General features: G+C 31.5%; 3 protein-coding genes and 2 long non-coding RNA genes across 9 annotated transcripts; 3 read left to right on the forward strand and 2 right to left on the reverse strand.

Moving 5' to 3' along the window:
• Nucleotides 1-17: 17 nt before the first annotated feature.
• Nucleotides 18-11,981, reverse strand: LOC107365903 (uncharacterized). 5 transcript variants are annotated; one of them, XM_089268682.1, is made up of 7 exons: nt 11,854-11,981; nt 3,562-3,825; nt 2,137-2,430; nt 1,781-2,047; nt 1,383-1,701; nt 1,139-1,314; nt 18-1,009 (listed from the first exon to the last, which is right to left on the reverse strand). In XM_089268682.1, the coding sequence occupies exons 1-7, from the start codon at nt 11,891-11,893 to the stop codon at nt 162-164; spliced, it is 2,208 nt and encodes a 735-aa protein (XP_089124808.1). In that variant the 5' UTR covers nt 11,894-11,981; the 3' UTR covers nt 18-161. The 5 variants fall into 5 exon arrangements, with proteins under 5 accessions (XP_089124808.1, XP_015788962.1, XP_015788965.1 ...); XM_015933476.3 differs by lacking the exon at nt 11,854-11,981 and adding an exon at nt 10,746-11,165; XM_015933479.3 differs by lacking the exon at nt 11,854-11,981 and adding an exon at nt 3,901-6,586.
• On the forward strand, nt 4,981-7,735 carry LOC107365906 (uncharacterized). Its single transcript, XR_001569511.2, has 4 exons — nt 4,981-5,124; nt 6,198-6,511; nt 6,614-6,663; nt 6,729-7,735. It is a non-coding gene; the product is annotated as an uncharacterized LOC107365906 (long non-coding RNA).
• Nucleotides 8,627-10,104, forward strand: LOC107365907 (uncharacterized). The gene is made up of 3 exons (XR_016199530.1): nt 8,627-8,771; nt 9,151-9,759; nt 9,874-10,104. It is a non-coding gene; the product is annotated as an uncharacterized LOC107365907 (long non-coding RNA).
• Nucleotides 11,611-13,040, forward strand: LOC107365905 (enolase-phosphatase E1-like). Its single transcript, XM_015933481.3, has 4 exons — nt 11,611-12,122; nt 12,195-12,330; nt 12,584-12,707; nt 12,800-13,040. The coding sequence occupies exons 1-4, from the start codon at nt 11,746-11,748 to the stop codon at nt 12,928-12,930; spliced, it is 768 nt and encodes a 255-aa protein (XP_015788967.1). The 5' UTR covers nt 11,611-11,745; the 3' UTR covers nt 12,931-13,040.
• A 52-nt stretch (nt 13,041-13,092) lies between these two features.
• On the reverse strand, nt 13,093-14,942 carry LOC107365904 (developmentally-regulated GTP-binding protein 2). Its single transcript, XM_015933480.3, has 8 exons — nt 14,773-14,942; nt 14,547-14,707; nt 14,328-14,478; nt 14,102-14,265; nt 13,954-14,044; nt 13,626-13,889; nt 13,425-13,537; nt 13,093-13,314 (listed from the first exon to the last, which is right to left on the reverse strand). The coding sequence occupies exons 1-8, from the start codon at nt 14,834-14,836 to the stop codon at nt 13,225-13,227; spliced, it is 1,098 nt and encodes a 365-aa protein (XP_015788966.1). The 5' UTR covers nt 14,837-14,942; the 3' UTR covers nt 13,093-13,224.
• Between the last annotated feature and the right edge of the window lie 560 nt (nt 14,943-15,502).

The raw sequence follows: 15,502 nt of genomic DNA on the forward strand, positions 1-15,502 counted from the left end.
AATTTAATGAATGATGATTTAATAAATAATGTACATGAATTTATTGATGAGAGAGGAACATGTTTGGTTTTGGGTAAAGCATAAGAATCGCATGATAACAGCGTTATTAGATCATGTATCTGGTATTTTGAATTTAATTTTCATTCCGTTTAATAGATTGGTCAGGCAAGAACATTAATGTCGTCTATTGAGAAAAATGATGCATTGACCGGCCTTTTGTAGGACAATTTAAACGGTGCCGTTGGTATTTTGTGTTTTGATTGATCTCGGTTTTCAAATTTGTTATTTCGATACTTGATGTAGCCCCATGTTGAAATTATCACAAACTGAATAGTTAAAAAGATGAAACATATGACTACTAAACTATTAATGTCGACGCAAGTTTCAAAACCATCCTGTTTACCGGAACTTCGGGTGTAAGCATCAGAATCGTATAGCCAGTGACTAGAAGAGTGTTTATTTTTTCCAACTCTATTATCATTAAGGTTTTTATAATTATTATTTTTGCTGTTAGTTTTATCATTTGACTCGTCCAAAGATGAATTATTTGGATAAGTTGACAATTTAACTCTTTCATCTTCATTATTCTCGTTTCCTCGTCCATTTTTGTGAGGAAATTTATCAACTATCTCAATGGTTTGAATCACTATCAACTCGGAATCGCTAGTATTTGAACTTGATCCAGAACCTAAGATGGATGAACTCCTCTTTCGTCGACCTAAAGAGGTTATTTTTCGCCGAGTACCATCAAATCCGGTTGTTGCACAATGAACAGGTTCACAGCTTGGAAGACATGGAACAACAAGAGCCCGGAATTGAACGATTCCGGAGGTTGGGAATTTAAATGCTTCAAATGGTGCTTCAACTGATTTTGATGATCCTTTTATTCGGCGTACTCCTGACATTATTGAAATGTCTGATGGACATCCTTTTTCGTCAATCAAAGTGAACTCAGATGCATCAACACCGTCATCAGCAATAACTTCACGTACAAATATCTCATATGGACCTTTGAATTGGAAAGAACATACAAATTATTATTTTAATATTCCCGATAAAATGTTGATTATTTAAAACAATTCAACCACCATAAATCAGATCAATAAATTAATTTATATTTCGACTTGAAAGCACTTACTAGTATCATCTGGTATCTCAAATCTCAAAGATAATTGATCTCCAACTTCAGCTGATTTAATATCATTTCCATCTCGATCAGTTATTCTCATAGTAACTGTGGGAGAAGTGACCGTTGCTTCTTGGATAGGTGGTCTTAAACTTTCCTTTTCAGACATGTATTCATTCAAATTGTCACTATAAAAGACATGAAATGAGAATTAGTTTTAATCATTCAAATTTTCCACAATAATCTAAACACATACCCCATGTCTTGTAGTTGAATGTTGTGCACCACCTTTTTATTTGATAAATCGTATTGGCAATTAATGGAAAGTCCAATATCATTACTAGTAACAATTAATTCATGGTGTTGGATGACAATATTATTACTGTAAAGACCAGAAGCCGATTGCATTATTCCACAATTGATATCATTATAAGGCATTGCTATATCAAAATCATATTGACGTTTAATTAAATTGTAACAGGAATTAGGTTTTGACGTAGCGTAAATTTTTCCAGTAAAAGGTCGATTCATCTTAATCTTGACTTTCATTTCCCGAGCACCGCAATGTAAACTCACTAAAATTAAAATAAACCAAGAAAATTGTATCAATCATATATTGATTATCGTAAAACTAAAAAAAGCTAAAAAACTCACCATTATAGCAATTATCAAGTTCATAAGTTGCTCCATTAGCAACTTCTAGGTAAGGATCTTGAATATGCACAGAAGAAGCTTGATTAAGATGACTAGTTCGACAGACTTTATTAGATCCATCGCCAAAATCAAATGAGTGACAACGATAAGGTGATTCTAAGCATTTACGTTTACAATCTTCAACCGAAGTAACATCAGGATACATCGAATCCACCGTTTTCAGGATGAGTCCGTTGATTTTCTTGAATTCACAAACTTTTCCTTGCCCTGTTTAAAAAAATACGTTATGCAGAGATTAATTTGATCATTAACTTTTTTTTGTCCCATCAAAATTCATCAGTTTCAGATTAACTTACCTGGAATACAATTATTCTCAAGATAATCAAAATTGGGATCCGTTTGAAGTCCGCTTTCAACATCATCAAGTAAAAGGGTTGAGACAGAATGACGGTCATGATCGAGTAAGTAACAGTCACCAGAAACTGTATTGTAATTGACTGCTTTACACTCAAAATCAGTTTCCCGAAGACAAGATTCAATGCATTTTTCCCTGGTTGAAGCACTTCCAATCCTACGAGCTTCACTTTTCAATTTATAGCCAATTACTCTTTCATAGACCCAAGCCTTGTTACATTTATTAATCGCATATCCTAAATATAAATACAAATCAATGTTAGTATTGAAAGATTCAAAATCATAATTTGTAAAATTTCACCCTTAATCCTTTCAATTTCAATGAATCAACTTGAGTAAATTGTACACAATACAATTTTAAATTCAAGACTTGTCCTAATCGCAGTTTTGATTGAGTAATCATTAACCATTGATTAAGCTTGATTTACTCTCAATAATACCTTTGATTTATTGTTTAGCTTTACGATTCCTAGAAAGTTATCATGATTGATCACAAAATAAGTAATTTTTAATATCAATGCTAACTTAATCTTTCAAACCTCATACACTCAAAAGAAAAATAACAATCTTTGAAGACGAAAAACACGTTTTTATACCCTTAAATAGCTTTTAATTTTGATTTAAAAAAATATTTAAAAGTAAATTTGTTGGCCCAGTCTTGCGTGAAAATTTCTCCAAAGATTTATCTCTCATGCATTCATTCATTTACGATCCTAAATAATATATTAACAAGGCCTTATTGACTTCATAATGATCTGATTATTGAAGAGCATCAATTTTTTGTGTCATCACTTTTTAGTCTCAATAATCATAATGACTTTTGGATTTGATTTTAACACAAAAACACTTTCAAAGTTGATTGTTATACTGAACCTCTTTAAAATCGGACCGTAGATTAAACAGGTGTTTATTAGATTGAGCTGATAATTGGATCAGAATATTGGATAACTACAATTTTAATATTTGGTTAACAAAAGTGTGAATTAAGTGATTCAGACTATTATATTTCTATTCAATTATGAATTCAATTTCATTTTATAAGATCTAACTTAAAAGTACCTTAAAATGATGATAATAATTTCTGGTTCAATAGATCCCCAAGCCATTCATCCAAAAGTCAAGAAATTAACATCGACTAACCTTTAATAACGTCTAAACGCATATCTATAAGATTTTTTTCACCTGGTATAACCTGTTGAAAATGACGCTACCTCAATTTTGAAAGGTTTGAAATGTCAAAATATTTTTTTGTGTTTTCTTGCGTCGTTGCTTATTTTATATCATCTTGAAACTTGGATTCATTGAAATTTGTAGATGAAAGGTGTAAGGTGTAAGGTGTACTATTAAGAGTAAGCTAAAAAACTCACTTTGTAGGCAAACTTTTTCAGCATAGATAGTGAAAACTGGAAATTGAGCTGGCTTTAGAGCTTCAGGCCTTTGTGTTGCTCCAGTCGAGAGTAGTACACATAATCCTGTTTCATAGTTGATCGCTTTACATGAGTTATTTAATTGGCAATAAGTTAAACATTGAGTAAGCTCCAAGGAACCAGGAATAAGTCTCATTAAATCTGATGAAGTTGTATAAGCATAACCAGTAACCAATTCGAACCCAGGAACACCATTTCGACAAGCTATTCATAGAGACAAGAAAAGAGAAACAGATTATGAGATTCAGATTTCTTCAAATATTTAACATTGACATCCACCAAGATGATCACAAGTTATCAAAACACCTGTACAGCCATTTGATAGCAAAGAGCAAAAGAATCCTGGAAAATATTTTCATTATTTGACGGTTTAATTTAACGCTTCAGATCATTTTGTTGATCAACTAAAACCAAATTAAGAGGATTCCATTGAAGGACCAATCTGACCGCTTTATCATTAAATCGACCATTAAAACCAAGTAACCGATATAACCATTATCATTGGGTTTATTTCTCAATAGCAAAATAAGGAAGATTGGATTTGGTAGCGTCAATAAAAGCGTTAACTTTAACCAGTTGATTTCACTATTTGATCGCCTACAATCAGATGGTATCCAATGTATAATAATAATGTAATAATATGATTATCCATCAAAAATAAATGTACAGTTGAATCACTTAAAAAATCAATTGAAATAAAATCACTAAATTAATCACCGAAATAAGGATTGGGAAAAAGGATTCACTAACCAAAAAGAAAGATAACGATAATATCAGATATCTTAACCCATCTCCCTCTTGAATAAAGCAAGGTTGGGCGGGAATGGATTTAATGGATTACAATAGGTTATATCAGAGGTTAAGATTGTTGTTGAACTCATGTTAACATGGTTAGTCATCAAAGGGAAAATGTAAATTAAATTTTGTGGTAAGTTGACCAGGAAGAGTTGAAAAATTTGAATAGGAACACTGAATTGGAACCAATAACTTAACGGTTAAGCTAATTTAATCAGTTAACATTTCAGTTGCCTTTGTTGGAATAACCACTTTCACCTTAAGTTACAACGGTTAATGCATTTTTAAACAGCTAGATAGGCATAACGAAAGAAAGAGAAAGAGAAACTGAGGGGAAAAAGTGAAGAATATTCATGAAGAAAAATAACCGTTTTTAGCTTATAACATCTTCTAGAAGGGAAAAGTTAAACCCTTAATTATCATTGATAGAGCATATCTTCAAGATTATCAGTCGTCAAATCATCCGGACCAAGTCTGTCCTTCTGTGAAACTGTAATATGTCAGCAAAAAACAAAACTGTTTCCTATTTTGTTCATTTTTGTGAATTTCCATGCTTCCATTATTTTGTTTCTTCCTAAAAATACTCAACTTTGACATGTCAACCTGCTGCTTTTTCCTGTACCACCATTGTTGAAATTTAATCAATCAATTGTTCATCATCTCCAGGCCTTCAGCTTTGGCTATTCTCATGTTTTTAACATAATTCAGGTAATGTTTAACATATTTTATACTTTTCTGGTTTAACCCTATTTTAGGTTTTATCGTTACAGTTTTCCTTCAGTTTTATCCATTTTTAGGCGATGTGAAAGCTCATTGAAATATTGAAATTTTTCTTATCCAAACTATTGAGTTGGTTTCTATTCAGATTCAACCCATTATTTCCCATAACTTAATATTTATTATTAACTGATACAATATGTATGAGCATTAGGATCAGATTATAAAAAAGCATAACTACTTCCGCATTTTTATTCAAAAAATTGATCAAATCAACAATAGCTCATAAGTTTCAATATTGAATTGTCATGAAGCAACAGGTTATAAAGAAGCAATCATCTTCAGTCTCTTGCTTTAAATTTAAATGGACGGTTGTGTAAAATTGAACCAATAATCAGATGAACAAGAAAAAAAAATTACCTAGTGAATTGCATATTAACAAGAAAATTTCAGCAGCAATCATCATTTTGATGAGCCTGAAAATTATGTTAGTAGTAAAGTCGTGATGATCATGACTTGTGTTGGTCTCCTTATTATTCAATTGTTGGCCATCTTATCAACTTAAAAATGGTAAAATTCAAATCAATTGAACCTCTAAAGGATTAAGGTTAAGATTGGTCAAGTTTGAGCATCAAAAGGTTGAATAATAATGGATAATTGTCATGAGAATCAGGTGTAAACAAAGAAAAGGAGTTTCCAGAGAAAAATGATTTTTCTATGCAAATTAATTTTCTCAATGGCACAACTCTAAGTGAATCTGATTCAATTTCAATAAAGTAAATTTTAGGCTTGGTTTTTTGCTGCTCATCCTCTTCATCGTTGCCTCATCCTTTTGCTAGTCTAAGGGAATCTCATCAATCTGTCATCTTACATGTTCTCACAGAATTGTATCATCTAGTCTGAAACTATTAACTTTGGGTCTCACTTTCACGCTTTGATGGTTAAGGTCACTCATCTGAGAATTAAAAGTTGATGAAAAACAGAGAATGAGAATGAAGATCGAGATTGAAACAAAATCACTGACTTTTTACTTATTTTTTTCACATTTACTCCTCATTCTGCAGATATTTCTCTCTATGATTAACGGAACCGGACATTTCTCCAGCCAGCCACTCAAGCGATACTGGACATCACCAGATGGCCAACAGTTAATATTAAAAATGGGTGGACAACATGAACTATTAAAATTTGGAGACAAAAAATTGTTGACACTTTCTGTTGACAACAAACTTCACTTTCCTTGAAGCTCGCGGGCGACATAAAAAAACAGACTTGAGGTCATGTAATCTTGAGATTAACATTATTACTATTATTATCTGATCTTGAATTACTAAACCAAATTCTGTTACTGTTGTATCAAGTGTGTCTATGAGATAGAGTAAGTAATAAACCTGATCCTGAAAGTAAATGCAATTTTTCTGGAACTAATCAATATTTTCTTTTTGCTTCATCTAACAATTAATTTCACATTTTTCCACAGAAAAGTCTCACAGTTTCCAATCAATTCACGTTAATTAAACAACCTTAAAGGTAGGTAATGAATTATTGATAATGACTTGATCTAATCTTGCTATTTTGATTCTTATTTTATACAGATCTTGATTAGGAGTGATTGAATCAAGTCGAGGGCTGGGGAACAACGTTGTTAAATGATCAAGTCAGCAAAAACCACATTCAACCCTTTTTGGTTTAACCCTATCAATGAAGTTTAAGGACAGCAAAGCAATGAGGCATGAATGGTCAACCTAAACTGTTGATTGATTCATAGATTTATCGAGTAAAATACTTGATCAAAGTGTTGTTTGGATCAAAGCACTTAAAGTTCGGTGAAGCAGTTCATTTATACATAAGAAGGTGATTGTTGATCAGCATAAACAAACGCAAAAAAAGTCAAATACAGAGCATCTTCATTGAGATTGGGGATCAATGTTTTTTTATCATGTTTTTTGCTCTTCTCTTCATTTCATCTGTTTGCTTGCATTGACTTGAAACTATCTGCCGGAAGGGTTCGAGTTAATTAGAGCTTTTCTACAAATGCTTGGACAAGTTGAGGTTAACCAAGGAATACAATTTGGTCAATTCAAATGTAATTTTGATGAAGCAGTTTTTTTGTTGCTGTTAATATTGCTGATGTTAACTGATTAAACCACTAACAGTAACATACCAGATGCAATCAACTATTCAACTGAAGATATCAAAAAAGTAAAACATTTGTTGATCATCATTGATCCGAATAAAGTGAACCACAACATCATGTAGGAAGATGATATGAACAAGAGAACAGAATTCCGTTCATTGGGATTCACTTTTTTCCTTCTTATTCTTTGATAATTTTTAATTTCCTTGTATTGCTTTATAACTTTAAGCTTACTATTTAAGATAATTATTACACTGAGACAATCAGCCTGAAAGATTCAATTCATTAAGCTTAAATTCAAACACTTACATTTGTTACTTTTCATTGTACAATATTTTAATGGCGATACAATCCAGCTTTCTGTCATTTTTCATATCTTTTTACAATTTCATCTTTATTTAAGGATATTTAATACCAATTTAATGATCAAATAAAGATCAAGATTATCAATTATTGCAGATTAAACCATTCCTCCATTTTCACTTGATAACCAATGAGTTTGATTAACCCCTGTTAATCAGCTTAAATGATTAATGAAAGGGACCAACCACTAATTTACAGGAAATATTTATAATAAATGTAACTTGTAAAATTAAAGCAATTTGTTTCCCTTTTTTTAAAAAACGTTGTGACCATTTTGTTGAACCATTGAACAATGTAAACATTTTTACTCTCAACTAAATAATAGCGACACTAATAACTGGTTAACAATATAAAATTAATCTTTTTTGGTAATTTACTTTGTGTTTCAGGCTAGTTGATAACTTTAATTAACCCCTAAACGGTTAATTGTCTTTGGTTTCTTAATTCAAATTAACCAAGATCTCACAATACGAGCCTACCACACATTAATGTAAATTTATTCTTAAGGCATACATTAAAAGCATTTGCAAAGTGCCCAGCGATGATGTTTCCATTGCTGTTGATGATAATGATGACAAGGAAGATGACGATGATGGGTAATAATCATCAACCATCAAACACTAACTCTTCATGAGAAGACAAGAGAAAACATTTGGTGAGAAATGTTAAATTATATGATGAAAACTTCCGAGTGACAAAATTGTAATAATGGAAAAAAAGGAGTAAAAGAAGGAAAAGTTTCCTGGAAAACACTTGCATATATTTTGTCACTTCTTATTAGTATAATTAATATGGTTCACTAAGTAAAGATGAATAATCAGAAAATTACTATTCATTAATTTTCATCCAATAAATCTGGTTGAACATCTTAACGGTAAACAATAACAAATCCAATGTTTATAGCGCCAAAGTGAGGGACGAACCTTACATTAAAAACAGTCAACCCAATTTTGAGATTAATAAACCTGTGTACATATGTTTTTATAAATCGCGCTTGCTATAGTAACTTGATTAGTTTTAATGAATTTATTCCTAATTAATTCAAAATTATTTAAATTGTTGCTTTAAACTTTGGACAGTAATGTGAACAGTATCCAATACATAATAGATGGTCAACATACTGGTGGCTAAAAACGATGTAAGTGAATGTTTATGTTTATTTGGTAAAATTGGTTTGCTATTTCTGTTAATGAAAGTAATTCAAGAAGCTGGTAATTCAATGATTATTCATGGAAAAGTTGAATTGTTGTATTAACAAAAGGCCTGACAAGTGTTGAGAGTCCAATGAATTGAATTGGCAAGAGTCAAGGTGAGATTATATGAAAAATGTATGTAAGAAAAGATGAATTGAACAAAAGAAGTGCACTTGTACACCTTTAATTAAGTTCAACATAGTGTATCAAATCAACTCAACTCTTCCTCATTTCACTTTTTATATATATTATACGATATAATATTATCATTATTATAACATAACTTGATCAAAGTTTTTTTTTGCTTTTGTTTCTTTCCTTCAGCATTGCCATCACTTCTCGCTTTCATCATGTTCCAGCATCGTATTAACAGACCAGAAGGAGATTCATCCTACTCATCATCTACTTTTTACATCATGTTTCAACAATAATAAACAAACTGATTGCTGCAAAACTAATGACCTTGGAAAAGTGAAATAACCAAGAAAAGGAAGAAGAAAAAGAAGAGCAAAAAATGTTGAACAAAAAACACAACAAAACAACAAGAAAAAAAATGTGTCTTCCTCATCATCATTGTCCAAATAACTGATGATCTTCTCTTTCTTTCTCTCTATAGCTTCTCTTGGTCCTGTCGTCCTCTTCATCCTCATCATTTCCATCATCAATGAAGCCTTTCATCCACAAAATGATCTGCATCAAACCATCCGCTTGGTTGGACAAAGAAGGCTGACCATTCTTACCATACATTGGACAAGTCACTTACTGTTTAATTCACCTGGCTTTTTTGAAGCTTCATCTTAACCAACATGTTAATGATTCAAAATATCAACATTCATCTTTATTCAGCCATAATTCAGCAGCAACAACAATCAACGATTCATCTTCCCTGAAACTTTCATTTTTTATCTGGTTGTCCATGATGAAAGGCAAAAGGCGAGAAAACAGTTCTAAAGCAATCTTTATGATTATTGGTATTAATATCAATAATAATAACATCATTCGGTTATTGACTTTCTAATATTTCATTTTTATTCTTCTTTTTCATAGCATTGGTCTTCTTGAATCATTTTTGACCATCAAATACAACGAAACCTTATACAACATTGTCATAGAAAGGGAAATCTTTCAAGAATTGACATTTGGAACTGACTACAGAATGGTAACCTTGGCAATTGAAGACTTACTCTTCAGACTTACATAAGATTCAATTTGACCTGAATATTAGCAGGAACCTCGAAAAGAAAGGAAGAAAACAAGAGCAAAATATCTTTTTCTGTGTGTCTGATGTATCAACACTTTATTGTATTAATGTTTGTGTGAATGTTTAGGTGTTTACTGTTGTCTGAGACTATCAGGAAGCTTGTGAGAAATTGCTATCCTTTTTATTGAACAGTCAAGTTGACAATTGGCATTAGGAAATGAACCAAAATAGGTAACATTGTAGTGGAATACATATTTTGTTATGAGAAGATGATTTCGATTAGGAAACAGATTTTTCCCATTAATCGAATCATTTTGCCTCAAATCTTCCTGTCCAATCTCAACAAATACACCATATAATACAATATAATGTGCTGAATAGTATAATGATAGTAGCATAATAGATTTGATTACTCCGGCATGAGCAATCTGTTTAGCTTGTAACATTGATTTTTAGGTTTTTCATCGGCCCATCAAATAGTCACTGACAATCAGAGAAAAGTTGTCCACTAATTGACCTTAAACTTCACACTTTACACCTTATGTTTGATAGTTAACTAGTAATTTAACAGTAATTTTCCAAGTAGCCTTTTCGTGACAATACGGACGATTTCATATAAATTGTATTTAGTTTTGTAAGTATAATCAAAGTGAATGTCAATTTTCAGGTTAAAAAGATAATTTAGTGTGTGTTGATTGTACATTATTGATTAACTTACATTGGGTATAACAGTTGATTCCAGTTGTAAATGATGAAAGAACGAGAAACAAAAGTAGATTTAATGAACCTTCCATAGTTTAAGTTGAAATTAAAGTAAACAGTCAATGGGATTTGAGATTAAACAAAAGACGAGATATTGAAATTGAGCAGACTTGAAGTTAATGGAACATGAGGATTGGGATTTTATTACGTTCATCAAATAGACAATTAAATGAGAAAGATTATGAGTGGATGAAAGTTTACACAATGTCAACAAAACGTAAATGTTAATGTCCAATATACACAGTTTGCAGGTGAATCAATGAAATGGTATAAACGCAATGAGAAAAGTGATGATCTTGATAATGTTGGTGATGGTTAACAGTGGTAAATAAATAGTTTGACAAAATGATTAACTTGATTCAATGGTGAACCAAACAGACTAACATAAACATCATTTTCTGTACGCTTCTTTATATTGTCACTTGAAGGAGAGAAGCGTTAAAAAAAGGTTTCAAGGTTTACCTTTTGAAAAAGGTCTTGCAGCATCTTCAGGTGAAGCTGAATGGAAGACTACATTTTCTTGAAACTCCCCGTAAAAGAGGGTCTCTCAAAGGGGCCAAAATAACAGTAGTAGTTAAAGCATCAAGAGTGGGTTTGACGGAAGATTTTTTCAACCATTTCGTAAATAATGATAATAATGCAATATTGTGAATATAAAATTATATTCAATCAATTTTTTACTCAAAAATTTTCTATTTATAATGGTCGGTCAGTTTTATTGGTTGAACCCTTGACCAGGATTATGTCTGCTTCATTAGTTAATTTCACTAATTAACTAACAAGCAGATAAATTATTGAAGATGTATTGTTTTGAGCAACAATGATTTCTTTTGTAAAAATGAATATGGATTCTAATCAACTGTTGTTAATGGCAATCCACTTTTACTTGGTTGTCGCCCAATCAAGACAATTAGCATTCCATTTGATACTTGATTTAAGCTCTTGTTTGGTTCCATATGTCAATCAAAGTGAAACGTCCGAGCGCAATAATATTAGATATTGAAGGAACCACAACATCGGTTGAGTTTGTCTCAAGAGTTTTATTTCCTTACATACGAACTCACCTGAAAAAATATTTAAACGAATGTTGGGGCCAACGGCCATTGATGATCACAATTGATCGTCTTCGTGAACAAATTAAAATTGAACAAGATGGTGGTTCTCGTGTACCAAGAATATTAAATACGGGTGAAGGTGAAGAGGAAGAGATTCGTCGATCAGTCATTGCCAACATTTTATGGCAAATGGATGAGAAGAAAAACAATGCTGCACTTAAACAACTTCAAATACTTGTCTGGGTTTATGGTTATGAAAAGCAACATATTAAAGGACAGTAAGTTAATTAATATTAAATATTATCGTAATTTTTTATTGTATTATCGTATCTATTTAACATACTTACCAGCGTATTTGATGATGTACCTCCAGCTTTACACTCATGGAAACGAGAACTCAACATTAAACTGTATTTATATTCAACTGGAATGATTGTGGTTCAACAGCTTCTTTTTTCTTGTTCAACACATGGTAATCTTTTACCGGTAAGAAATTTAGACATTAATTTTGGGTCAGACTTTTAAAATTACATCAAAAATAGATGTTTGGTTGATTTGATTTCATTATTTTTCATTGTTTTGATTAAGTTTGTTTTCGTCTTTGAGTCACTTGGTGCTTAATCTAACTAAGAGAGGGAGACACAGATATTTTTTCAATGCTGATTTGTTTCCCTTACTTTTTAGTTTGATTGTTGATGATTCAAATTCATTTTTTAACATGAATCTTATTTGTCCACAGCTGATAGATGATTTTTTTGATGTTTTACTTGGTTCTAAACGGGATTTTAAAAGCTTTAAGAAAATTTCCACCAAAATAGAAGAGGCAGAAGATTCCATTCTTTTTTTAACGGACAACGTCAAAGGTGAGTTCAATGAAGAAATCAAATGAAATATTATTTTCAATTTGTAGGAAATCATTACTGATTTTTTAATCAATTTGTTTGTCCGAGTCTAGAAGCAAAAGCGGCATTGCAAGCTGGATGTAAAGCCTTATTAGTAGTACGACCAGGGAACAAACCTTTGACTGAAAACGAGAAGACCGAATTTAAAACTATCAAGTCATTTAAGGATATTAACATTGTCTGAGTTTACATTAAGTTTCCCTTTTGTGATCCATTTTCTTATGTGAACTTTTTAAATTGAAACAGCAAATCTTATTAAGTTTTCTATAAATTAAATCTTGATTAGCCAAAAAACACTCATTTGAATATTTTCGTAAAAAATAATCATAAAAACTTAATGCACAAATGAAAGAAATTGATCATTTATGTAAAATATTAGCAATTTGAGTAACAATATTTTCCTCTCTTTGGAGTTTAAATAATTAACTTTTCCGGTTCATTCTTGGAAGGCATATGCATATATCAGAGCTTCAAAGCTTCAAGCTTTTTTGATTATCTGAACAACATCCTCATGATGGACAATATGTGAAAGGCCAACCCTTTGTGGACTGTATTTAGTGCTAGTTCCCTGTAATTATTGTAAAGAGTATAAAAAATGATTTAGTTTTTAACTTTTCTTGGAAAGATTGAAAGTTTTGTAAGAAACCAAAACTATAGAAAATTATAAATCATATTTACCCAGACAAGAGCATATCTAAACGTTTCGGCAATAGAACGGTGAATAGCATGACAGACATGTTCAATAGAAGCTCCTCTTCTAAGAATTAATGCATCATTGAAATCGGGAGGATCTAGAATAAAGTAACAAATAAGAGGATATTAACTGATAATGTAGGATGTAAATCAAAGTCGACATAAATGAAAAAAAATCAGACTTACTGCCAGGTTTTTTGGTGTAAACTCGAATCAAAGCAAGATAAGCCCAAAGTCTTACCAAAAAGTAGTCTAAATTAAGTTTCATGTTGCAACTAACGACCACACTATCAGGTCGATGGGCCAATTTATTTACTTCTTCGATTGAGATTTGATCTATCTTGTTGTAAACGTACAAGCAAGGAAGGTACACCCTATTTTTGCTTATAACATCAATTAAATCATCAGTCGATGAATCTTCACGTAACAAGACTTCCGCGTGAAACATTTCTGTAAAGTTGAAGTTAAAACAAGTTAGCAAGGATTTTATGGAAAGTTGAAATTGGAAACTAACTATATTCATGAAGAATTCCATAGACCAATTTTTCGTCAAGTTTTGTTAAATTACAGGTAGCGTTGAATGAGATTCCTCCAGATTTTTTTTCCTAAAAAATTGGTATATGATTAAAAGTGTCAGAATACAAGTTAAGGAAAGAACTCACCTTAAAATAGATATTTGGACGCCTTTTATTCAACCTAATTCCAACAGATTCTAATTCTTTTTCAAGTAATTGTCGTTGAACTTCACTTTTAGTTGCATCCAACATAATGATAACTAAGTCAGCAGTTCTTGCAACAGCGATAACTTGTCTACCTCTACCCTTTCCTGTGATATGATAAGAAATCATTTTAGTCAATATACTTAATTATTAATAAACGGGTACGAACCTTGAGCAGCTCCTTCAATGATACCAGGTAAATCAAGAAGCTGAATGTTAGCCCCATTGTATTGAATAACGCCAGGAATGCATGTCAAAGTTGTAAACTCATAAGCCGCACATTCACTTTTAGTTTCGGTTACAGTATTCAACAATGTTGACTGGACAAGAAATTGAAAGGCAATAGTTTAGAAGGTGTATTAAGCTATCAGCATCACTAATAAATTACCTTTCCAACAGAGGGGAACCCGATTAGTGCAACTCTGGCATCACCAGATTTCATGACATCGAAACCATCTCCTTTATCTTTACCTTTCCCTTGAGGTTCCAATAGTTGTGATCTATATTTTGCTAATTTAGCTTTCAAGAGACCCAAGTGGTATTCAGTAGCTGAAATCAGAAAAATACAAAAACACGTTAAAACAAAATCAAAATCACAATCAACTCTTATTTACCTTTATTTTTTTGGGTCCTAGCAATTTCCTTTTCAATTTCTGAAATTCTCTCTAAAATACCCATATTGATGGCAAATCGGTTAGATCAAGCAATAACTAAGTTATTAAAACAATTTGAAAATAGTCTAAATTACGTCAACAATAAACTCAACGTGAATTTATTTCCATTTTTCAGCTTATGATGTTTACAGCCTCAGCTGTTAGAAGCTCATTCGGCTTCTCCATTCCGGCTTGGCTTTCAATTTTCTTCAACAAAAGCTTTCAATGGAGCGCGAAAATTAAAAGCAGAACCTAATTTCATTTTAAATCTTAAATTTCCGTTCATTAAATAAATTGGTTTAATATTACGATCTAAAACATCTAATTTCAATAGTTTTTATCAGCAAAATAATCTCATTACATCTAATTTTGTACATAATGTTCAGAATGTGTTATCAACATGTGTTGACATTGCTGCTGTTGTTACATTGTATTAAAGTGATTATAAAAACTGTTTTTGCTGTGGAATAGCAATTTCAACTATTGTTTATTATCAAGCTAAAAGTGAAAACATTGATCAATGGAAAGGAATCAAAGGTCCAACTGAATTACTTCCCTAAGAATATCTTTGCCCAAGTGTGAATTGTGAATTTACTGTACATTAAATACATAATATTTTTACATTCAAGCCATAATTGTACTTTGTATACACAATAGTGTATTGATTATCATCTGTGCTTAAAACGCTGGC

This window comes from Tetranychus urticae, chromosome 3 (genome assembly GCF_039701765.1).
Source record: "Tetranychus urticae isolate SD_2017Ah chromosome 3, NJAU_TeUrti_SD_1.0, whole genome shotgun sequence".
NCBI classification, from domain to species: domain Eukaryota; kingdom Metazoa; phylum Arthropoda; class Arachnida; order Trombidiformes; family Tetranychidae; genus Tetranychus; species Tetranychus urticae.